Source organism: Serinus canaria, chromosome 8 (assembly GCF_022539315.1).
Source record: "Serinus canaria isolate serCan28SL12 chromosome 8, serCan2020, whole genome shotgun sequence".
NCBI lineage: Eukaryota > Metazoa > Chordata > Aves > Passeriformes > Fringillidae > Serinus > Serinus canaria.
Window position 1 is genome coordinate 17811087 of NC_066322.1, and position 27079 is coordinate 17838165.

The following is a 27079-nucleotide window of genomic DNA, read 5'->3' on the forward strand; positions in this document are numbered from 1 at the left end:
TGTGGCAACTTCTGAACAGTGAAAAGGGAACCATGGAACCCCAAAGCATATGTACAAAGAAAGAGAATGTAGCACCTGTATAGAGCACTTCAGGGAAGCTCAAATATTTAACATGACTAGAAGAAGTATGTCCATTTTATGACAGACTGCTGAAAATTTCAGTACTTCAGGTAAACCCTTCAAATTACATTGAAAATTACCTATGTGGCTAAAGACTTCCCTGGAAATTTGATAGAATCTCTGGGATTTTATTTTTCATAGGAAACCTAACCTAGTTCAACCTTTAGTCTCTTTGATAATGAGTGAAAACAAATTTATGAGTGCATGGAAATAAAGGCTGAATCCAAAAGAAGAGTGAAGACAGATACTAATTTTTGGCAGTGTTTCTTTCTAACAATGCCTGCAAGCCCTTGTGGAATTGGCATGCCCCTGCTGTATTTCTGTACTTTCCACACTGATTTAATATAAAGAGAAAGCAGAGGAGGCCAATACATTATTGGAGAAGCTAAGAGAAAAGGGATATATCTAATTCTATGATATTTCAGACACATGCTATGACCTGTAGCAAAAGCTTTCCACCAGGGTGCTGACACATTATTGATTCTCAAGACCACATAAGAAAAACAAGGCTGGCAAAAGGCTCACAAATTTGTGATTTTTTTCCTCCACCTTTAGAAATTTTTCTCTTATCAAATTCTCTGCCCAGATACACAAGGTCCTTTTAATCACAGTTCTTTGAGCACCTCGCTAATTGTTGCTCTTTATTTTCACAATAGCACAGGCAACTCTCTGCAGGGTGCCCCTCTGAGAGGGGAAGCCAACTGGAGACAAAGATGTTCAAGGCATGTAGGCTGTTCCCACAGAGGGAATGAGCAGCTGTTGGCTGAAAGGAACCCCAAGATCCCTTCCAGTCCTTGGCTGACTCAAGATATACAGATATATTTCCCCAATTACTCAGCAGCAAAACTGCTTAACTTATTAGAAAACAATTTCAGCAGAAAACATAAAGAGACACAATACAGAATTAATAACTTCATCACAGTTTCCTAATGCCTGCACTCTGTCAGCTAGCAATTCCCCAGGTCAAATCTGTCTCTTTGCATCTCTGAGAAGTCCATCCTATCTCTTCCTTGTTCCATCACCCCCCAGGGCTTCTTTTAATTCACTTCTTGGATTTTGAAGACTCAAGAAAGCTAGCAGTATCAGTGCTAGTAGAGGGGAAAATTGTGACTTTGAGAACAGAGAGAAAAAACCCTCCCTTTTTACACTTCAGAGCCCTGTGATCTACTTCATCATGTGACACTGCTGGTGCCAGAGGGATGTTTGGAAGGACTAAACTATTTTGTCAGCCAGCTTGCATCCTCTACAACTCACCCACTCTCTCTCTGTGCACCATTATCCTCCTAGTGATATACTGAAAATCAGTGATAATTTACCTGATTTTGCACAAAACACTCTTCAGTTAGTCTTTTCTAAGAGGTGAGGGTGTGGCAGTTAAGAAGATGTGTAGGAACAGGCTATAAGGCTTATCCCATCTTCAGGACATTATCTGATGGCTTTAAATGCCAGCTGCATGGGGGAGACCTATCAGTCCCTAAATACTATTTGTATTTAAATACTATATATAAATAGTATAAAAATACTATTTCCCTAGGTAAATGTGGGACTTCACAAAGAGGAGAGCTTCTTCACAGTCCCAAACCTGCCTGATCAACGGAGCAGGTTCACCTCATGATCAGAGAAAATCTGCAAATGTCCACAGGGCTAAAAGCGTGCTATCTTTTCAATGGCCAAAGCAGGACCAGTGGGATTCAATCCCACCAGAACCCTACATTTGGAAAAAAATGTTTCATATATAAATATTTCTATAGTGAAAATAATAAAGTAGTCCATTATCAAAGAGAGAAACTCTACCTTCTGTCAGGCACAGAACTTTTCGAGAAGTGAAGATGAAATGTTCACATGTTTTCTGTTGATCTATTAATATAATATTTCCTATCATTCCCCGGTATTTCCCAGCCGGGCAAAAATTCAGGGAACAACAGTGCCACTATGCACTGAACCTCCTGATGGCAGGTCTGCAGTGCTCCCATCTGTGGTATGATCAGAAAAATCTCATGAGTGGGTAGCTTTTTTTCCTATGCAGACATAAGAATTTACTTAAGTAGCTAGCTGTTATGTCTGATGACCCAAGTAGTTTTTTGGCTACACTCCAGCAGCAAAGAAGATGCAAAATTAAGGGCTGTAAGTTGGCAGTTACCTTCTGACTAATCTTTCCTCCTCAAGTGCCAGTTCGACCCACCTCTTCATATTTTAGGGAAGCTCATGTGAAGATGCTGAGAAAGTGAAAGAGGCCCTACTATTTCACTGCATATCTGGAAGTTGAATAAAATTGTTACCTAACTTGTTCAACATACTGCTATGTGATTGGACATTTTAAGATTAAAATGCATTGAATTTTCTACAGCCTTATAGCCTCATTCAAATGAAAGACCTTAAGTTGGTGAGATTTTTATCAATGTCCCAGCTGTGAGTACGTGTGTTCCCAAAAAGATAAATCAAAAATAAATCATGTGAAGTGTGGATGCCTTTGGCAGAATCAAAGGCAAGAGTCCTACTAAGAACCAGAGGTGTGCTGAGAGAGACATTGAGAGAATGTAAATATAACACACATACATTTTTAATGCCCACCCTTTGCTTTAAGATGCACACACTGCACACAGGAAAGAATTTGGGGTACCTATAAAATCACACAATCTTTAGATACGCTCAACTGAGCTGCATATAACTTAAATGAAACATTCTGCACACATATTCAGATTTTAATACAGTTAGAGAGAGAGAGAGAGCATATATGGCTAGGTGGCCAAGAATGGTGTAGCTAAGAATAAGTCTATCATTTCATATAACACTGCGAGAAAAGTGAAGCAGATTTTTATACATGCTGCCCTGAAATTTAGGAATAGAGTTTCAATATATTTTTTCCAAACATAAAACTTAAATTAGACCTAAATTACATCCTTATGTATAGACCGAAAAATCAACGTAACTACAATTTTATAAAAAAATATTTAACATAAAAAGAAGTAAAAGAAAATTAAATTTGAAATAGATTAGGAACCCCGCACTTAAAAATGTGAGAAAGATGTAAAAATAACCAATGAAAAAGCATTCATCCTGAGATTTGTGAGACTGGAAAGTGTAGTGGCAGGAAACAGGAGGGAAAAGCACTCTGTTGGTTTCTTAGTTTACATTTAAGCTATGTGGCTCACAACAAAGGATGTACATAAGTCTCCTTTAAACCATCCTTTAAAATATTTATTTGGGTTTAAGTGTTCAGTAAATAAGCACTTACTGTCACACACTTCCTTTAACACTCAAAAGACCATCTCCACTAGCTCTGCATACAAGGTTTCAACACACAGGCAGGTTACTGCTGATTTATGAGTTACCTACCCTGGGCACACCTGCAGCCAGTGGCTGCTCTAGTGCTCTTTCAAACCCCATAAAATTGGTAAGGCTGGTTTGCTATGTCCAAAATTGAAGAAATTCATATTAAGTTGAATCAGGCTGTATTTGCTCCAAGTTCCCAACAGGGGTAGTTACCACACTGACACACTGCAATTTGCTATCACATGGTAATTGGTTGCCTGTGTTCACTCAACTGTGCATTAGACTAAGACTGTATGAAGAGAACAAGATTGCTTTTTGGATCCTGCTGGCCACCTCATTTTGCATGTTTAGCAGTTGCTCCTTTAAGCATAGTTCATTAGAAAAAAAAAAACAAACAAAAAAACCCCCAAAACAAACAAAGAAAAACCCCAATAAAACAACCCCCCAAACAAACAAACACCACAAAAAAAAAAAAAAACGACAAACCCCCCCCCAAAAAAATCACAAAAAAACCAAAATGAAACAAAAAACCCAAACCAACCAAACAAAAAAATTAAAATATAAAAAAGGGTGAGTTGAGATCCAGAATACAGAATTGTGACAGATATGAGAAGTTTAGTAATGAAGACTATGTAAAAGTTTACGGTCGTAGCTCTTAAACACAATGTGCATAAAAAGTTTAGAAGCTACCAGCAAATTGAGGGTATAGAATAAGATAAGTTCAGAGCCCACTAAGAATTCTGCTAATCTACATGCTCGTCTTGATAGATAAAGAAAAGAAAAAACATCTTGGAACACTTTATTCCCACATTTCGCTCAGAATTTGAGATCTTTCCCTAGCCCCCCTCCCCAGAAAGCACAGGAGGCTGGGATATAGTCCAGCTGCTGTCAATCATACTGAAGAGCTGGCTCTAATTGTGATAGATTCAAGCATGTGCCTCTGCCTTTCTTGTCTGAGCTAGAACATGTCTGCAGAGAGCCAGCTCTCCTACTACCGCCACAGTTCAGAGCAGCAAACGCCGCACTTGCTTCTGAACAAAAATAAACAGTTTGGTGGTAGAACTGCATCTACACTAGGTTCTGCCAGGACAGCAGCTACATGCCATTTTATTTTTAGTATTCCTAGCCTACATAAGTATGTGAGCAAGCCTTTTAAATATAGACCTAGCCTTCATATTTTTCTTCATTAGAGCTCTAGCAGAATGCCTAAAATGTAAACCACACCACAGAATATACAGAATATGGGCTACAGGAACAGCATACACTTACTACTTTGATCAGGTATACATTTGCTTTCCTATTATTACTGTAATACAAATACTGTAATACGAGAGATGAAAAAGCAGAATTATCTAAATCACATACACTCAGTGCTTCATAAAAGTCTAAAATCGTACCACAGACAGTAAAATGAATGTCAAAGGTACTGTGCATTTTAAAAGATCAAATTCTATAATTTAGCCAATTGCCTATGACAAACATGAAATGGAAATTAGGAAGACATATTTAGGGAATATGTATTTTGCACAGGTAATCAGACTAGCAGAATTTGTCATTTTTATAAACTTTAGATTTTAATTTTGATGGGTTGTTGACGCTTAACAATTTAAAAATTTTGCCTTTATTTTAACATTTATTTTGTAAGATTGCCACAAGGTCATTCTTTCTCCATCCAATGGCATCTACATCTTAATATTAAAACAATAACTACCCAGAAAAGGGCATTTCCCAGGGAGTAATGACTGGCTGGGAGGAGTTGATGGCCTGAGGCACTGCTGAGGGCCATTAACCCTGGCCAGTTATTAATCGCCAGGAAATGCCCTGCACCAAGGTTGTTATTGCTATTTTAAGCACAGACTGAGAGGGCAAAATGGATATCTGAGCATCCAGGGGGTTTAACACATGATGCCATTTCCTTTGTTGAAGTTTATGGAGGACATTTCTACAATCTACAGTCCTGATAGCCAACCAGATGACACAGATCATTTTGAAGCACTCCACTGTACACGCAGTAACTTACCAAACTGATAAAACAGTTGGGATTTTTAAGAGATTGTCTTTTCCCTCTAAATAATAGTCTGCATGTTCATACTTTAATAAGATGGACAGAAATATGCAACTCTTCATGTGACTGTCAGCAGAATTACATTCCAGAAATATCTTTTTAATCATACTGTCTTTATGTTTGGGGCATTTCCTTTGTCAATACTCCTACTTAATGATCGCTCACATATCTCTGCAGAAAGGAATTTTTACCAGCAACTGCCAAAGCACATCCTGAAGCAGCTTCAGCTGATGCTAGCTATTAAGGAGTTTGTCTTTTCCAATAATCAAGCAGACTGGGTCATTTTCTAGGAGACGGTTGGTGAAGTATTTCAGAAACTGCTTTAATTTTCTCCTACTTCTTACCCCAAGGCTAAAGTTCTAAAGATGTGTTCATAGTCCACCCAGAACAGTGAAATTTTTTCTTTTTTTTCCCAGAGATCAATAAATCACTTTTAAAATCAAAAGTATATTCTTAGCATATGTCCAAATAGTTTTCTTCCTTACTGAACTACTCACCATTTTTCAAACCTTAGCCGTAATAGTAAAATAAACAAAATAAGTCATGGCTTTATAACATGACTAGTACAGTTCTGCACTAAACTAGTTTTCAACAAAATTTCTCAACAAAGCAGGAGTTTCCAAGTGCAAAACATGAAAGACCTTCTCACATTTTTCCTCAAAGTCCTAATTTGTCACCACAAACATGTTCATCTGAATCATACACTGATTGTAAAAATCTCACTGAACTTAACATGTGGTCCTATTTTCAGTCACAAATTGCAGTTTCCAGCAACAGAAATGTGCTTTCCTAAAATAAAATCCCCTCAAATCGATGGCCAGAGTATGTGTTTCCCCTTTTTTGTCAAATTAATAATCATATTGTTAAAAATTTAGAGTAAAAAAACAAACGTTGTGTGAATATTTTGCAGCTGGGATCAAACATTATGACATGTACTCCATGGTCATTTGAACATTCATGATCAAATTCTGTCTCTGGGTAAATTTTTAGCAGATGTTCTTGCATTACTGTATGTAGGATTGTCTGAGGTGACCCTCTGGAAATGCAGCAAATCTTAGTAAATTGCAAGTAGCATTTGAATTACAAACCCCTTAGCACATCATTTCAGACTAGTACAAAATATATCTATATCTCAGCTTCAGTTCAAGTAATGTAGTTTTATGCTAATCAGGTAGTCAAAATGCAATGCAGGAACAATGGTCCAAAGGTTGAGACAGGACTGGGTGGCAGAGAGGGCTCCTGATCCTGGGTGCAAAGCTAAGAGCTCCTCTTTGTGCACTGACAGTGCAAATCCCCAGGAATGGGTTACACAGCTCAGTGCCCCTTCTCCCACATGCACCAGCAGCAGCTCCCTAGGGCAAGCTCACAGTATTTTTCTAAAAAAATTGCCCAGCTTCTAAGAAATCTGTGGCACAGGAATTCCCTGAGTCAGAGGTGATGCTTTCAGATAGTTTTTCCAGCAGGTTTTTCTCAGCCTATATGTACCTCTGGGACTGGCAATGCCCCATGAGTATGAGCTCCACAGCTGCCAAGCCATGTGGTGAAGAATCTCCTATCACTCATTTCCACCTATCACCCTTCTGGTTCCAATCCAGCAAGATGTGAACCACAAAGTGTTCCCTTCAAAATGTGAAGGGAAAAAAAAAAAAAAATCAACATGCTGACATAGTGATGGGTTTTGCTTTGTTTTCTTCCATTCCTAGAAATTCTGTGTTTGATAAGCTTTATTTCAGTGTTATTCAGCATTAAGCTGAGATTTTCATAGCAATGAAAATCTTACTGTAATCCTAGTACAGTTAGCTTAAAATCACTCACTGCACTTATAAATTTATCAATGGTTTATCCCATCTGCATACTACTTCAATTTTCTTTTCTCTAGCAGTTCACTGTTGAGTCAATCAGTAATGCAAGATTCTCCATAAACCTTTATGCCAGCTCCCATCTTTATCCCCCTACATAACATACTATTATCAGCAAAGTTTACGTTCTTAAAATTTTCTCTCTTTTCCAGATTGTTAACAAACATTTTGAATAGCACAGAACACAGTACAGATCCCTAAATAATTTTCCTGCAGCTCTCTACCCATTGTGAAATTTACTACTCCTTAATAGTGTTTCCTGTGTTCAACTGGTTATTTGTTCATGTAGGTTTATTCCTCTAATCTTATGATAACTTAATTTCTTTCAAATTCCTCAGTGAAGGACCCCACCAAACACTTCCGGAAACCCAAGCTCACTTTTATCATGTGAATTTCTCTTGATGTCCTCAAAGAACTTTTTTTTTCAAGGGATAACATACTACAAAGGGAGCTCTTCACTCTTTTGTGTTTGTTTTTCTTTCTACTACTTCTATTTTTTAGAACAGCTTTTACAAATTTGCATACAAGGATAAAAGATGTTAAGCCTGTAGTTCCCCAGATCTCTCCCAGAAAAGAGATTCTACATTGACTCCATGCCACTTCTCTGCTATTTTCAAGGCTGAAGCAGATCTGCTACAGCAAAGATGACTATCAAAACATGCTGGTAGATGAGATGATAGATGAGAATTTTCCTGTATTTTCTCTTTTTTTTTTTAACTAACACCTAAGCCTCAAGGAATGAAAATTTACCCCACTGTATTTTTTAGCTCAGACTCATCTCTATTAATATTCAGGTCATGTGAGGCCTAAGCAGATTTTATATGTTGTGGAAAAGCCTTTCCAAAAAAAATTCCTTCCTTATACGGAAATGTGATCTCGAAGACACAATACATCAACATTTCTGTTCCCAGCCTCTGGTTTTGTTCACTGTGTAAATCAGACTTCTCGCCGAATTCCTCCTTGGACTGAACATGGGAACAATGCATCCTGCTGGCTCACAAAGACCTGAACCAGGATCAGGAGCAATGGGGACGCCCTCAGGATGGGGGAAAAGGAAAAGGTTCCCTGGAACATGCAGAGGTATGTTGTTAATGTGTCTGCTGTTCTTTTGGGGCAGCTTTTTTCCTTCTCTTTTCTAGGAAGTATTTTTCTTTACTTTTTTTCATCCTCCCCTTTTATTGTGGTGAATGACAAAGAGAAAAAGGAAATGTGGTCATGTGCTTCAAGATCTCTTCCTTTCTATCCACCACAGCAGTCATTGGAAATGGAGGAGTTATGGCCACTCTTGTGCTCCACACTCTCTAGGGCCAAGTGATTTCATTCCTGGACAAGGAAATGAGTGTCAGTGCTTTATTCCAGCCTCACCTTCCCTTTTGAGCTAGGATTTCCTCTGATGTTAAGGGAATGGGCCTACTGCCAGTTTTCTGTAGTGAAAGGGATCTTTTCCATATGGTGAATTTAACAACTGCTGTGTGGGTTTTTTCACCTCCTACCAAGCATCCATGATGGCTGGCTTTGGGAAGTTTAAGCTGCAGCAATAACAACTTCTGGAGCTTTTTAAATGTGATTTGAGGGCCTGAAATTCAGATGAAGCAACCCAGGTAGCTGTTCTGCACCTCTGGGAGTGTGCAGGCTTCTAGGATGCCCAGCTTGTGGTTCTCTCCCCCTATGATGTGTCCTTTTCTGTTCACGTGGAGAAGCACCAGGACTTCCAGCAAAGTCCTCTGAGAATGCACAGCACATACCTCCCCATTAAGATGATGGGTTGATGTTGGTACCAAGTGAAGTCCACATGGGCATGGCCCTACTTGATTGTTTAGAAATGTTTTATTCCAAGATTGTAGATACTGAGCGTGTCAAAATACATAAGGTTCTTCACACGGAGATACAACTTAGTAGGTGTTTGGAGTGCAAAGTGTCATTTCTCTGTGATGGAAAGGTAAAGCAATTTATACTAGGCCTAGGAAGAGCAAAACTATTGCTTTTTATAACCTAAAGCAAATCCATGACTGGTATCTCAAAATGCAAATACTATGTACAACATCCCACAGGCCTTTAAATACCCATTAAAAGCAAAAGCTATAATAATACCTGCAAAAATAAATTATTACCAATACCTCTAGTGAGAAATCCAACTTTGACCTTCTCACAGTAAAACTGTGAAGCCTATGAGTCCTCTGTATCTTAAAATGTTTTCCACCTAATATCCTTTAATTCTAAGTTTCAAAGGAGATCTACAGCAACTTTAGATATTCTGGTCAATCCCTCTCAGTAACTAAATTACAGGGTCCACTATTAGTGCAGACTTAGTGAAGAAAAAGGCTTATATAAATAGATTAATGCTGTTCCCACTCTGTAGGCAAAACCTGTTTTTAAAACCTGAGCTGGTCCAACACAAGATTGATATGTAGGACACCACTTCAAGGATCACACTGGCAAACCAATTAAACCTCCCCATGCAAAATATCCAAATAACTTTTGCAAGTCTATTTCCATTCACCTTATAACTTCATCTCTTGGAACAATTCTGGTGCATATTTCTGCACCAGAATTTATTTGTAGGAGCAATGCACTCATATATGCCTGTTAACATTGTCTTTTTCTTCCTCTGTAGCCCTTTATCTTTTCTTATCCTCACAGGGTAGAATTAAACCAAATCTGGGCTTGTTATCTAAATTTTTTTTAAAATCAAACCAAGAACCCACAAAGGCCAAATCCAAACAAAACCAGCAGCCTTATTTCATACTGCTATGGTAGAAAAATTCATAATATAAAAACTAATTGCACCATTCCAGGAGATTTAAAAAACATTAACAAATCCAAAAAATCCAAAACCAACAAACCCCCTACAATGCTACAAAGAAGATGGTTACCAGCCTAGGATCCAGTGATCTGTTCTCACACTTCCTAGCATGGCTACTCCCAACAGGTGTTCCTGGGACATTCTGAACAAAATGTTGAACAAAAATACATCTTTAACAGCTTCAGCCCTGAAAAGCTGCTCTCTGCTGAGTAACTGTCAGAGAGACTGTCAGCAACATTCCACAAGCAGCAGAACAAACATTAAGACAAGAGTCTTCAGCTTAGTTTGGGGGTCCACGAGTACTTACTGTTTCTAGCAGAAGAGGTTTCTCAATTCAACGCATCATGCCACTGATATCTGAATCACAGATTCAGTGTCACAGCTGACAATCTGGTATCCTGTGTACATTCCCTAGAGTCATGCAGGAGATCAAACTCATTTGTATTGAGCTACGAGGCCAAAAACTTACTTTTAAGACTTCAGTATACTAACATAGCAATATTGAAAAATATTAAATCGGGCATCTTCTTTTAAGATCCCAGTTCTTTCTTGTGTTACAAATTTCTCAGACATTTGCTTATTTGTGATGGACTTCTCTTAGTCAGGTAGGGAATGACATTTCCCCTGCAATCTATTTCATGGAGTGTCCTGTCAAAGCCCTTTTTTGTACTGCTGTGACCTCCTGCATATACCCAGATCCAAACTAATTAGCATTCTTAAGTTTTTAATTATTTGTGTACCTTATTACCATCTACTGGGCACCAGTTACAGGAAGGTGTAGAAAGAACTTTTTGGCAATTGTGTTCATCACCTTCTTAGTGAAATCTTGGTATAAAGTTTTCTGCAGAGAAGTTACTATTTTCAAACCTTGCTCTTTTCAAGCTTGTTCTCAGTGCAAATGCTAATGAGATTACAGCTCCTTGCTTTACCAGGTCACCAAGACTTACTGCCACCACCAGTATTCACAGTTCCCAGCAGAGATAATGGCCAGATTGTAGCTATTGTCAAGTATGTGAATATAAAATTTTAGCAGTAAGTTCTCCTAGGCTTTGTAACTTTTTTCCCAACTTTCTCAGCCACTTCCCAATGATTAAAACTTGTAGACTTTGCTAACATAAAAGCCATTTTTTTCCACACCATTTTCATTCCTGTTCATATCATTAGGGGAGTTCTTCTTGGCTGAATTCATATTTCCTAGGTAAGCTATTTTCTTGAATGTACCAAACTCTGTCATTTTTTAAGCCACGTTTTGGCTGAAAAGTACACCAATAGACCATATAATCAGGTATCTCCTTGGTGAATAAAATACAAAAGTGGGACTTGTTGTGACATTAGTGTTAGTTCTTTCACCCCACTAACTAAAGCACTTTAAAGACTGCGTGTCTCGGTCATGAACTGACATTTATGCATATTATAGGTTGACCCCAGTAAGCAGCTTTTGATAATACTTGACCAGGTAACATACAAAATCCAGACACCTTATGCTTTCTCCTCTGCTTGGACCCTTACAATATTTTTTATTTGCTGCTGGTGGCACTGAAGCAAGTTCCTGGTGGTGGCAGCTTGTCCTTCATCCACCTGAAGTGGATTTGGGGTCAAAGGGAGGAGCTAATAGAAGAGCATAAAGGGAAAGACTTCCAGTCTCTCTTCCAGAGATATTTGCATGTTGTGAGAATGAGAAGACAGAAGAGACAAAGAATGAGGCCACCCATGACAGGGGTTGAAGACAGCACAAGGGAGATGCTGGTTCCTGATTTATAAAGGCAACATGCCACAGTTAGGTGGCACTGCCCAAGGAGCTGTGACTGGTGGTCCTCTTCTGCACAACACATTACAAAATTCAGTTTACATTCTGGCCTCTGCTGGAGGAATTTAGCTGCCCTTGATGGTGTGCTTCTTCCCAATGGCACGAGATAGAATGCTGTTGTGGGATCATTTTCTAGTGAGATGGCTATTTTGCTCATATCCTTTTCATCTGTAACATAAATCTTACTCTGACTTACTTGTATCTCACAGCAAAAGTAATTATGTGTAAGTTTTGATTTGCTTTTAAAATTTGCCAGAGTAAGATCAGTTTTTGTACTGTAATCACTTGTGTCCTCATCTGTTTGGCCTTCATTTGAGCAGAAAATGCCATTCTTTGCTTGTTAATTAAGTTCACGCAAACAGTTCTCAGAAACTGGTTTTGATTTTAATAAAACACACAATGCTGAAAAACCCTTTCTAGAGGAGTGAACATCAATTGGGTGAAGAAAATTCTGTGAGCTGTAATTATACAGAAAACTCAAAATAAGCACCAAGAGACTTCTCTGAAACAAAATTCTGTTTTCAGTTAGCAACAAATTTACCATTATAATTATATGACAGTTCTTAGATGAGTTCACAGGCATGTTTTAAAAATCCCTGTAAGCAATGCCAAGGTCTACTGCTGGGTGCTGCTTCCCCTATGCCCACGCAGACATTATCAACCTCAAAGATGCCACAGTAGCAGCCATAGCCAACGTGCAGAAACTGAATTCACATTCTCAAAGTAATAACTCACATATAATGAGGGATGATCAGAAGATGTTCACCCCAGGAACTCTGGAAGAGTGGGACTCCTTCATCCCACACACAACACTTGGTCTCAGAAAATTCAAATCTTCCTTTTAAAATGCTGCTAGTGCTTTTCCTCACAGAAGAGAATGGTTTGATCTCAGGCATAAAGTGCTGTGAGGGGTTTTTGGTGAAGAATGCAGTGGAATAGCATTCCCACAGCAGAAATGGCCAACAGTCTGCCTGCATGCAATATCCAGGACTTTTACAAAGGATATAAAAATCAAAATTAGGGAATAGGCTATTATCTTTGGGCTCAGTCTTTCATTTTGGTGAAGCTTAGTCACAGTAAATAGTTACAAGAATCTCAGCAACAAAACACACAGTCCATTCACAGGGAAGTAGGATATTAAATATGCAGCACTCTCACTGTCAATATTAAATGTTTAAACACTTTTATACTTGTTTATGTGCACATTTAAGCACCAGGAATAAGAAAAAACCTCTTGATTATCTTCATGTCATAATATATTCAGGAATGTTCACTTATTTTGCTCATAGCTGAAGCATGGGGGTAATAACTTCAAGACAGAAGATATGCAGGCTCTGGGATTTCTAGTTCTATCCATTCAAGATAATGATTGAGGAGAATTTTACTTTCTACCTCATTGTCCTTATTGACAAGAACAGTGACTGAAAACCATTTATGCCAGCTAGCTAGTGTCATTACTCCCAGCTGTGATTATTACCTTTCAGAGACAGATATTCCCCACAGCCAAACAGGCTCTAACAAAACTCTATCCTTGTAGTGAAGTTAACTTTAAGTATTGGGTTTTTTCACCTAGAGGACTCGATTGTTTATAAAAATACTATAAGCATCTTTCTCATTTGGATTAAGAATGAAAAGAACACAAATTCATTTTATGATCAAATTCAATTCATAGTAACAATTCTTATTATAAATTACATACTATCTTAAATACAAAATTATTCACAACAGAATTGCTGAGCATCCACACTTGAATCAACTCTTTCCCTTGATATTATCTGTTTGAAAGTAAACATCAGTCTAATTAAAAAATCACGACTGTCCTCTGTATGACAGCAATTTCACAGAATTTTCTGTCATAAATATTATTTGGATGGGCTTTTCTAGTTTTTAATAATATACTTGTATATCAATAAACCAGTTTGCATTCAATTGAAAAGATACTAAATATGTGGGTTTCACAGACCTGTAAACTAGAGATTCCAAGTAAGTTTATTGCATCTTTATGATGAAGTGGCACTTACATGGTTTGGAAAGTCAGCCTTCAGTTCAGCAATGCTCTTACACCAATATGCTGCTGTTTTCTCGCTGATGAGTTCAATGTTGAGGAAAGAGCCTTGGCCTGGGCCGTACAGAGGACCTGAAGTAGTTCCACGCACAATCCTTGGAGAAACATTGGTTACAATGTCCTGCAAAACAGGAAATGCTTTCAGATGGATTTTGCCAAGTGAGGTTTATGTTGGTGTGTATTATATAATACAAGCTAAAATGTACCAGGTGTTTTTAAGAAAGCCACAAATATAGGGCATTTCTCTAAATTAACAGATTTTCCAATTAAATTCCTTACATCAGAGGAGAAAAACATTTGCTCTGTGTGTGAAATGGCATGATAATTATAAAGAAAATGCCAATATTGTACACCTATGGACCACCATACAAAAATATTGCCCAAATAGTGCTTCTGTGTTTGGCAGAGGCCACACAAGACCTTACATGCAAACCCGTGTGGGCCTCAGTCACATCCCAGCAGAAATGGGAACGATCCCCCAAAGGTGGTCAAAGTCCATGTCCTACACTCACGGGTGAATCTCAAAGAGGTGCAGCTCACCAGCCTCTCTGCTGCAAAGGCATGGGCCAGGCACCAGCAAAAGTACACCAGTACATCAAACTTCACAAAAAACCCATATGATTAAAAGAGATAAAAATCAAAACACAAAACAAAACAAACAAAGAAAATAAAGATTAATATTGTAAAGTATGACATTTCTGAAGGTCAATGTGAGGTTAGCAAACAATTTTGAAACATGTAGTAAACACACAAAATGTTGACTTGTTTAGTAGTCTTAATTAAGCCACGATGTCACCAGATCTATATTAACAAAGAGCCGTAAATTCTGACATTATTTAAAACTAAAGAGAAACATAGATGGCAAAATGTTCCTTTTGCCAATTTCCAATTAAAAATAATTTTGAGTAAAGGTCATTTATTTACAAACGTATCAGAATTATTTGTTTAAGTACCCCTCCTCACCATCTTGTCATTTTTAGTGAGATAACATGAACCTCTATTAGTATATAGCAATTAAGGTAAATTTACATATTTTAATTAAGAACCATCCCATATAAAACAATTAGGGTAATAGGCATACTAACTGGATTTCATAACATTTGGACGTTTTTCCAGCTAGATAGACAGGAAACCTTAATTAGCATTAATTAGCACTGATCTGCATATGTTTGATAAGGCATACCCTTGCCACAAAAGATTATTTATTCCTGAATCTGCCAAATGCTGCAGTTACAGAGGATAAAGGGACTTTTCTTCACATTGTATGTAAATTTGAGGCAATCTTAATTTGCTTATAAAGTTGAATTAATTATTATACAGTAAATATGCACTAATATTTTATATTGATACATAGTAATATGTCCATTTACATATGTAAAAATAATACAAGGTAATCTAGCCAGTTCATCTATTTTCAGACCTAATATGTCTGGAATGTGGACACCCCATAATGCCCCATTTTCCTATTATACTATTTCCCTTTCATCACAAAACCTTCACCTCCCTCTCAACAGTTAAGTTATATTTTCAGAAAAAAAAATTCAGAACACTTTCTGAATTTAAGCAAACCAAAGCCATACAGCAAAATGCACTCCCCTCGCTCCCTAAACAAATTACAAAAATTGCAGTTTATGCAGAGGAACCATTTACATCAGTTTGCTCCACATTATCCTCTTGAGCATTTCAGTCCTTTTAGATTGCCTCAGAGGAGCTTGTGCTTTGCCTCCATCCCAGCAAGCTGTGGCTGCACGCTGGCCCTGGTGCCCTGTGAGCAATCCCACAGCCAGTGCCTGGCACTCCGACCCCAGTCCTGCAGGCACAGGGTGCACAGGGACACCTGCAGGGGGGAGTTACCCTGACCACGCTGCAAGCAACCAGGGGCTGCCTTCTCCCATGCTCCAACGCAGTCAGCAGCTACACAGCTACTGTAGCATGGCACTAAGCCTGAGCTAACAGCCTGTCTGCTGGTGGGAATTAGTACTCCTGGGTTTAGTGCAAATTATGATGATGTACGTGGTCTGACTTCCATTTTGCGGCTCGCTTGCGTGCATGTGTTTGCCAGATAATGCTTGGAGCCACCAATGGTCCTGCTTGTTATCTCACTACCTGCAAGCCTTGGTGTTCTTTCACTCAGTTTCATTTTACTACAGGAAAGAATTCAAAGACTGAGATATTACAGCCTAGATTATAGCTCTTGTGAGGATCTCTCAAAGCATCTGTCTGCTTCCACGTGAAAACACACTGAAGTTTTCCTATCTGACTTGGGTCTCCAGGCAATCTCTTCTCCCTTCTAAAAGGAGAGACCCTGGTTTAGACCCTACAAATGCTGCTGACGCCCCATGGCTTTGACAAAATTTTTCCAAGAGCTCAGTTACAGTCAACATCTGAGTGACAATTTCTCTCTCCAGGATCCCACAGAGCTGAATCAGGGAATGCACAGACTGCAAACTGTCTCAAAAGCAGCCATTCTTCACTTTAATGACCACAAGAGATACATGGAGCCATATGAAATAGTAAACACACATACATCTCTCTGCCTACGTTTCCTCACAGCTGAATTTTCCTTGAGATTATGTGAGATCCCCTTTGGTGCTCAGGGACATTCCTCTCCCATTCCCCAGAAGCACAGACATAGTTCCTTCCAATGAAGAAGAGGCTTCCACTGCCTCCCCACCACCTCTCTGTCTCAAGACCTCTCTGGTGTGTCCATGCATCACTTTATCTTTTCTGACCAAGCCATTTCTGCTTCCAAAAAGCCTTCCTGGCTTTGAAATCCAAACACAGCCACCTGGCTGCTTTGTCTTGATTCCTTGTGGGAGGGATATGCTGTCCTTATTTAAGATCTCATTCCTCATTTGCCCCTCCTAGTTAAGAGTAAACTAGATGGAAAGAGTCTGTAATGACTGACACTCTGGCACTCCTCCTGTCTCTTGTTAGCACATGACAGCCCCAGGCACAGGAAGACTCACAGTTCATGGAAACAAAATGGAATTTATAACTTATGTGATGATTCAAGGAATCTGTCTATGCACATACAAAATAAAATCACACAAGTGACAGAATAGAAAATTGTCTCTTTGAGATGAGTGTGAAATACCTACACAGAACTTGCCTTAGCAGCCTCTTCTTTTGTCTCCTGCCATGGCTATGAGAAAGCTGAACAAGGGAAGAGCTGGGCAAAGGATCTATTGGCTGGGCTTAGGCAACTTCATGGCCCTTGGTTTTAGGAACGAATTTTACATGGTACCACAGGTCATTTCACTATAGCAAGAAATTTTGGTGGCTGGCCAATTGCTATTGCTGTCTCCAAAACCAGCAGGTAATGGCAGAGCAAATGAAGTAGCCCTTGAGCTCCAGTCCACAGGGTTTGTGACAAACCACCTTCTGGAGTTTTAACTGAACGCTGCCTTTTCCTGTTTTTAGGAATTGTGAGGCAAATTCTGGCACTGATAATTAATTTTCTTTTCTGAAACCCCAGTTTTTTCCTCTTATCCCAACTATGCACACAACCTTTTTATTGTTAATAAAAACTACTTTGTGCATAAAAAGCCACAACAGAACTGAAGCGAGAAGGCTGACAGGAAGTACTTCAAGGTTTGAACCTAAAAACTTTGTTGGTTCTAAACAGAGAGATGACCTCAGTTGGTCTGGTTCCTGCATGCAGGTGAAAGGAGAGGTCCACATACAGGAATAGAAGAATGTCTCCAATGTCCAAAACAAATCAAGTATCTAACACCCTCATTCAAGGGAGGCAATGTACAGTCCTTGAGAAAAACACACAGCATTTTCATGTACTCTGAATACCAAAGAGAGAAGCCTTTTAATAAGGAGAAACTAGGGGAGAACAAAGCATATAAATTTCCACACTAAAACACAAAGCTGGGGAAGAAAAAAAACCTCAAAAACTGAATAAATAATTGGCAAAGATATATACAGAACATATATATATAATACATGATATATATATAACAGAATATACCACATAAAATTACTCTGTTTCATGGGGAAATATTGCAACTCAATGTGGACATGGGGATTAGGGAAACTGTATTTGGTACAAGATTACAGCAAAAGAACCTGGTTTGGGGGTTAATGTAAATGAAGAGAAGCAGGGACAACAAATAGAATCAAGGGCTGACTGTGAATCATGAATATTTAGGTTACTGAATTTCTTCCATTGCCTCAAAAGCCTATTCATTTCTCCAGGAGAGCACAGCAGAAACAATCACACTAATCCTGCAAATATCTCTAGTTCAGGACATCACCAAAGAAACTGGTGTTAGAGAGATAAAAGCACTAATATCCTGCTGCTTTTGGATTCCCTTCTCCTGTGTATGACCAATTCTGGTATTCTAGTAACTTGAGACTGACTTAATTTGCATTACACATATATTTCTGTTCCTGTTGATTAATTAATTAACACACTCAAAAGATGACCCAAGGCATTGATCAGGCCCCATTTGCTCGAATAATCTCTGAACTCTGCAATCAGATCATTGAATTCTGAACTACTTAAGTCTAATGGGCTGGGAGATTTGAGACAACAGTTTAAAGATAAGGTCCAGACACTCAGCAGCTTTTAGTCAGCTAAATTTATTTAGGCATGTATCAATATATCAGTCCATACCTTACTAGTCATTCTGGATTCTGCTTTGCTTCACACTGTCCACATTTGCAGTTGGTAATTGTCACAGATGTTTGCATTGCAAAATCTCAACCATGCTGTCTATAATGACCAATGAAAGGAGGACAGCAGGGGCATTTCAAGTTTCAGGGCATCCAAAGGGTTATTGGGCACAGTGCTAGATCATGCAATATGTACACGTGTGTTCCTCCTAAACCAATCAATCAGCTGAGAAATAATTCACATTGTAAATATTAACACTGTCATTTGAGGGCATGGAAGCTAATGACATGTAGAAATTATTCAAACCATTCACCTCTCCCTCAGACATATTGTTTTAGGGGCACCAAGAAGACAGTTCTTTATTAACTGAGTTCTTTTTTATTTCAGAATCATGTCTCCTAGAAACTAAAACAAATAAAAAAAAAAGCAAAAAAAAAAAAAAAAAAAGGACGGATTTGGAGAAAAATCTTGTAAGAGGCCAGTTGCAGAAGAGCAGTCTCCCAAGAGTTGTGCCACCTCGTGCCTATTCACTTGATGTACTAATACTAGGCAAGTACAATAAAAGATATATCAAGTGAAAAGAACCAGGAGAATAAACCTGTATGATTTTTCATATCAAAGCTCTGATGTGTTCCTATTGATTTGCAGAGCTCAAAACATTCTTTTTCTGTCCAATTTTTTTTTCAAAATATTTCTGCTAAAAGTATGTTAACAAACGCTTGAAATAACACGGTTGCTGTGGGGAAAGATGGTTAAATTAAAGAAAATTACAAAAATTGCAGTTAATGTACATGCTAAGGGGGGGGTTGAAACAGAATATGGAGAGGAATGCAAAGTTACAGACATGGTTATAACAGTATGATAAATTACAGGGAGAAAATGTGGTTGCTACTGCCCTAATGGAAGGCGGTCAACATGCCCAACTTCCCACTCCCAATACATGCTCTGCCCAAACATAAAAAATAGTATAAAAGTAAGTTAAAAAGGGGGAGAAAATAGGGAATACTCCATCACAACTGCTGGGATCAGTCAGAGGGAGCCACCTTCTCCCCCACAGAGATGCCTGTCGGGTAAGAATTGTATTTTTATGTACACTGATTGTCTCAAGGTAGTTTTTGTTAGGAATTAGAGCTTATCCATGTACTGCTTTGAATACAATCTTGCAGCCAGATACTATCACCAGCAATCTTTGAACTTTAACCTGTGACAATCTTCTATTCTATTAATAAAGAATGTTATTCTGTACACTGTTAGTGGGAATTCAAGGGCAGTGGCAGTGGCTTATACACTCCATTGTGGAGCCCCAGGAAGGGCTGTCTCTTCCACAGTGTGATCCTGAACACATCAGTGGGAGCTGCCCTCTGATCCAGTGCCTGTTCAGTGAAGGGTTCCCTTAATGGGACACTGATAGACTGCTGGGGCACAAGGGCATTGGCTTTTCTGGGGCACTGACAGACTAATCAAACACAAATGCTTTGAGAAAATCACCCCTTTTACATGACAGCTGTTTAAGAGAACACCTGGCATTTTTATTCTGGATATGGAAAAAAAATTAATTGTAGCTTTTATTAATATATTAAGCAATTGCACAACTATTCACTCCTGAAGTACAGGTGTTCTGCAATGTAAATGGCTTCAGCACAATTAAGGTTTCAAATAAGATTTTTAGATTTTAAAAATACATTGAATCACACTGTAACAAGTGTTAACCTGAGATTTCCTCACTCTGAGAGACTTCTAAGACACACAGAGAACTTGCCTTGCAGTGTTGGCCCCCAAAGTCAATGAAAGTCACTTCATACTTCAAATTAAGCTTTTCTCAGCTTTAACATATGAAAGCAGATAGGAATTAGTGACCATTGTCAGTTTCTTTTCATTAATATTAAAAAAAGATTAAGCACAAAGAGCAGATTACTATTTCTAACAAAGTTAATTTATTTGACCTTCCTTTCTTCTAGGAAAGGAGGGCGTTATACTCAAGTGGAGTATGCATCTGTACATTCCTGGGGTTGCTGCTCATTAAAAGTCAAAGTGAACACCAAAGCAGCCACAATGGCTACTTTGTGAAGGAGAGATCTAAATAAATACCTTACTAAGGTAATTTAAGTCCAGTATTTCAAAACAGCATACTTAAAGTTAGTGCACAGTAAACTGCAATGTAAAAAAACACCTCAAATGTAAGTTCCTACTTTACTATGTTCACCTTTTTTAAATTAATAACAAAGTACAGTAGCTGAAGAATGCAGTTATTTAACCAAATTATGATGTGCTTTTCTCCCCAACGTTTCAAAACTATTGAAAAGGCTGAATAGACTTCAATATCTAGTATGTGTGAAATGTTTTTAGGGCTTATTTTCTAAATGCTTTAATCAACCCCCCAATATCAAGATTCAGTTTTCCCGAACTACCCTGGCTGAAGTTCCTGAGTAGAACTTTATTACAATTTCACCTCTGTGAAAACATGGGGGAGACTTTGCCTTTTCCTGCCTAATATCACAGTAGTTAAAGCATTCTGGAAATCTGGCTCACTGCTGTTTGCACACCCTCATAGATACAAACGGCATCACAGACTTATGTCCTCGTAATTCCCTGCCAACTCTCACTCAAGGTCTTGTGATGATTTGCCTCTTCTGTGACTCAGCTGTCTAGCCAGACTGTGTCTAGTATCACCCCTTCTGGAGCTTTAACCATCCACAAAAGGCAAGTGAAACCTGAAGCAACAATACCACCGCACACAGCGCTGCTCCTATACAACCTTTCTGACTTGTTCCTCCCCTCCTCTCCATCAGAACTCAGACATACTCCAACCCTGCAGGGTTTCTTTTATGAGGCCCAAAGCACTGACTTGCTGTCCTGAATTTCCCCAAGTCAGAATTTCTTCCAGCTGAACTGGAAGATAAATGCACAGTAAGGACCTCTACAAACACAAAACCATTCCAACAGTTACAAGACCTTACCTAGTAGAGTAGGATTTTTGCAAAACATAGGAAGATTTACTGGCTCATGGAGGAAAGCAAGAAAGTTTGTTAATGATTTCTGCCCAAGGAGGTTTGATGTAGCCACTCTCTGGCACCTTCCAGTGCACAAACCACTGCTATATTACACATAATGCTGCCTGTCAATTTCTAACACCTGCATTTACCATTTCTTTAGTGAGGGAATAGGCCAGACTTTCTTCTTCCCATACAAGCACAAAAGCCCATCTATGTCACTTCCTCACTCTCTCCTCCTCTTTCCCTCAGTGCACACAGAGGCATTTTTTAAAAATGAAAACCACCCTGACAGAAAAAATTATCTCAGAACATCCCACCATGCAGAAACTGCTCTAATCTCTCCACCACCAGGTATGAAAAATATAGCACCATAAAGACACCTTTTTTTTTTTGATTGCTTTTGTGAATGAAGTCTACACCTAGCCCTCTCTTTCCTCTTCACTGCTCTCCTTTCCTTAAAGACAGATAGTATATAATGATAATATGATGTAAAATAATTATTTTCAAGTTTCTTCAGCAAAATAAGAACCGAATTTAAAAACATATTACTTCCTCAGCCTTACAGCATTTTTCACACTGGTGATTCAAAGCATAAGTGTTCTGATCTCTCCACTAGGACAGAACACATCTTGAAAAGGAACCTTGCTTAACTTATAATTGTGCTTCTTCAGCTTTTACATATACGATCTTTTATGCTATAGAGGAGAAAAGGATACCTTAAAAATATTCTTATTTGTTTTTTGATGTCTGTTTTTTCTGTATTTGCAAAGATGAAAGTACCCAAATCTGTACTTATATTCCAGAAGTCTGGAACACAACCTGTGCTTGTAAATCTTCCTTAATATCCTGCTCCATTTCTTGACTGAATAATCTGAGTTATATGTACTGTTTTTTAAAAATTAGACCATTACCTCATAAATGCTTTTACAACATTCAACTTTCACATTTGTGTTTATTAAATCAATTTAACACTACAGCTTCAGCAAGTTAGCTGGCTTTCCAACTCACTAAGTTAGCACAGAAAACTGCAGCCCCATAAGGGAAAAAGCAATGTGTCAGGACTTTGGAGAAAAACTGCTGAACCCCTCACATTGTGTGAAAGACAAATGACAAGTTAGAGGTTTAGTTACCACATATTTAATGCTTTTCTATACTGTCTCATTAGTGCTTTAAGGTTTAACCATGAGAACGCAGGAGAAACTTCAAAATTTACAGACACCAAACTTCATTTCTACCTAAGCTTTTATCACTGCTGCTTGCTCAGCACACCTTCCTCAATAATGCAGTTCCCAGACAGAAAGCCATCAGTACCCATAACTTGTGATGAAGACAGCAAAATCCCAAGCCCTTTGGATAATCTCACTAGATCAGTGTAGTAAATACAAAAAATTTCTACTCTTTACTTTAGAATAATTGCATAACAATCCCTTCCCGACTGTAAGTCACATAGGAATGGTTTGCTGCCCTTGCTTAAAAGAACAGCCAGCCCCCAAACTTTGTTAATTCTGACATGAAGTCTGTCTCCAAGTTGCAATATTATAAACTTAAGCTTGCTAAAATAAAAAATTAGGAGAGTCAAATACAACACAAATTAGGAGTAAAAGTAAAAAAAAAAAAAGAATAGCAACTATATTGTTATGTCAAATCTACAAATATTTTCTAGTTGAGTTGTATATTTCATAAGGAAATGAAGCATTTGATCTTTGCTGACAATTACATTTGCTTGAGCGGTTTAAAAACGCTGCTTTTTACAATACAAGGCCATATTGCTTTAAAATTAAAAGATTCAAATTTTTTTCTCTTTTTTTCTTTACATACTTGCTTGTTTTGTAGGCATTAGAATATAAGGGCACTTCCACTGTAATTATGAAAGATAATTTTTAAAATGTATTATGTTCTACAGCACTTTGTCTTGACAAACAATTACTAGATATCACATTCAACAGAACACAAAAAGCAATTTCTATCACAAGGTTAAAATTAGTCTTTGAACAAAAGATGCTTTCAAAGCAAATCCAAATTCTCATCAGCTTTATATCAGTTTCTCTGTGAGACAGGGAAGTGAGGGATAGAAAGGAGAGAAAGGAAAAAAAAAACTGAAGGACATTTAAAAAATTTCTTGCTAGCAATCAGTGTGAGCACACATTTTATCTGCCTTCTGATAAAGGTCTAAGCAGAAGGACATGATTAAATTTCTGCTGTCAAAATGTATTGTGGTCAAAAACTACATCCATCAAAGGAAAAAGAACAAGAACTTGTAGTTTTTGAACCAAAGTTGAATCTATGCAGACATTTGCTTTTGGATCTGGTTTTGCAGTTCAGGGTTATTAGTTGGACTGGGTGATCCTAAGGGTCTTTGCCAAGCTAAATGATTCCATGATTGCTGGGACTTGGTGTTTTGGTATAATGAACTACCTAATCAATGAATGGTTGCTTTAGTTGATTGATGGGAAAAATGTTCAGTAATTGCCTTAAAACATTAATTAATTTTCAGTATGAGGTCACAAGAACAGAAAAACACAATGCAAATGATGCAATGCTTATGATTTGATGAGGAGATAAGAAAAATAGAAGCACATGGGCAAATAAAATATCTGCATTGATTGCAGCTTTTGATCTGTATCCTAAACTGATATTTCCATACCATGGCTTCTAAGGACCTGTGTAGATTCAAAAGGTTTGAAAATGAATGCATAATAACTGAAATATAGTACTTCTGTCAATAATGCTTATCCTTGGGACTACAGTGGATTTAGATCATAAAAACTTAGCTTGCCTTAACAGATTAATTATTTTATAGACATCTAAAAATACTAGCCCATTTTCAGCTGTTAGGGAATATCATCCTCTAATCAGTGATCAAAACTTGTTTTGAAGTAAATGTAGTTAATTGACCAAATAAAGGAGTAGCAATTCTTAAGACTTCTTTCTAGATGAGTGCTATTGAATGGCCCCATGAAAATTGAATGAAAAGGCACTTACAGAAGTGTGAGTCTAAGAAAATCAGTGAGGAAGGTAAGGCATAGCTAAGACCCCTTAAAAAGAAATAACACCCAGGAAAGAGAAGGAAAAATTACATTGCATGCTTGCAGCAGCAAGTCTGAAAGAGTCACCAAAGGGAGTCATGCCTACAAGAAGAATACAAATTCTCTTCTTTTACTTGATGGGGAGACCAAATTAATATAGTTTTCCCAAACATCATCATTAGAGAAAACTCAGTGTTAGTTTTCTAATTGCCACACAAATTACTGCAAGAAGGCAATAAGGCAGCAGCAGTATTGGGAGGTTCCCAACAGGATGACCTACAAGCCAAGACACACCAGACCACAGAATGAGCTTCTCTAGAAGAAAAACAGAAGAGAATTGCAGTTCATCTCATAATTCTAACGCTGCAATACTAATCACTGCTAATTAGGCATGTAACTTCACACTGGAAAAAAGCAAAGAGGTAACTATTTATTTAAGAGACAATACTACATGGATTAAAAAAGCTCCTGTCAACAACTCTGGACACCTGTACCAAGCTCATTTATTGCCTAATTAAATATTAACATGTCCTGATAGAATCTGTGTTATAATTTTAATTACTGTTTTCTCACAGGGAAGGCATATAATCAATGTATTTCTAGCTGCTCCTAGAAGCTGTTTTGTTAAACTCCATTAGTAAATTGTGAACTATCACTAAAATATTTTCCTCCAGATTTCTTTAAGTAAATCAAGACTATTATATTCTCTTAGGAGGAGGGGAGACTAGATGCTTTCCTTCAGGGGAAAAATATATGATTTCTTCAAGAATAAAATTTTTTTAACCACAATCCTATTTAAAGACTTGTTAAAATTCTTACACAAAGAATCAACATTAGGGAGTTACAGACCACCAAAGTTATATTTAAATTTATGTATAATCCAAAATATTTTTATTGCTGGATTGAGTAATTAGGATGAGAGTCACATTACTTCCTTCAAGCACGTATTTAAATTTTCTTCTGAGGATGAATTGCAAATATTGAGGTATGTCTTGAACCTACTTACACATTTTCTTTTTCCATTAGGATTAAGAATGCTAAATACTATAAGCATTGATTAACATTACTGTGTTTGGGGTCAGAAATGCAAGGAAACAACCCCCATTTAGAGGTCAGAAATGCAAGGAAACAACACCAATTCTATTTGGGATGCTATTTAAATAGTTAGGTACATAACTTTAAAAGCATCAGTTCTCCAGGTAGCACTAAATAATTTCAAGTTGTAAAAAAAGAGGTACAGAGGAAGTGGAAATATTTAAAGGACTCTTTTCCTTTACATTCCAATGATAATCTAACCATAGATTACTACTTTGATAACTGACCTCTTGAACATTAACTTTGTTTTGAACATACTCCTTTTATCTTTTTCTGTGTAAAAGTCCTCTGGAAGTCAAAGGGTCTTTTGTAAGATCAGGGATTTCAAGGCTAAGCCACATTCTCAGAGCCTGATTATACAGAGATCTGGATAATATAATCATGGGGATAAACAAACCATGAAAATATCAGCCCCTGTGAATTTTAACTCAGCATTTGAACATGTTGTAAGAGATTCAAACCAATTTTAATTCAGCACTACATTTTAGAGAGGATCTTTAAAATAGATTTTGATTTTTACTGGAGGTCTCATCTACCTTAAAATCCTTAAAAAAGCCCTGGCATTTTCCTCTTTATATTGGCTACCAGAGTAAGGACACACATAAGAGTACTGCATGCAAACTGTTAGATTTTATTTTCACAGACATAGAAGTAGCTGAACTACTTTTCAGAACAGATTTAGGCTAAATAAAGAAAAATAAAACATTGACAACATTCTTTCAAAATTACTTTCCTATGAATCAGCTTGCACTGTAAATTAAACTATCATCCTGAATTAGTTACCATTATTTTAATGGCTGACGGGTTTTTTCTGACTCCCATCATCATGGAACAAACTCTGCTGGCATATTTTGATTGATTAGGACACTGTACTTCTCTGCAGGACAGCTCATATGGAACTTGGATAGGATGCATACATGCTAGGGAGAGCATTTGGGAATGCAAACCCTGGGTGGACCAAGCTCAGGAAGGGTAGAAGCAACATGCCCAGGTCTGTCAACGGGAAACATGAGCTCCTCTGAGAGCACCATGTGATCCTCCATCAGTCATCATGAGGGGCACCACACATGGGCTCAATAATCTAGACAGAGATGGCTTTTTCCACTTGAGAGCTTCAAAGTGGAGATTTCCAGCCTGATGGGCTGATTCTGCTTTTCCAGACTGAGCTCTTAATAAATAAACATTCAGTGTTTGCAGATGTTATACCCTCTCTGACAGGCAGAAATCCATGTAGAGAAGCGCTGAAGTGCACACAGAATTTTTATGCCAAAGGACAAGCCCTGTTTCCCATCTGCTTGTGGCAGACACAGAGGCCCCATCTCAAGTCTGGTTTTCCTCTACATTCA

At 37.9% G+C, this 27079-nt stretch overlaps 1 protein-coding gene across 1 annotated transcript in view; it reads right to left on the reverse strand.

Annotated features, from left to right (window-relative positions):
* The window catches only part of DPYD (dihydropyrimidine dehydrogenase), a 334630-nt gene that overhangs the window by 115477 nt on the left and 192074 nt on the right, over positions 1-27079 (reverse strand). Inside the window, exon 14 of the mRNA XM_050977198.1 lies at positions 13949-14113. Coding sequence (XP_050833155.1) covers positions 13949-14113 — 165 coding nt within the window. The remainder of the gene's footprint in view (positions 1-13948; positions 14114-27079) is intronic.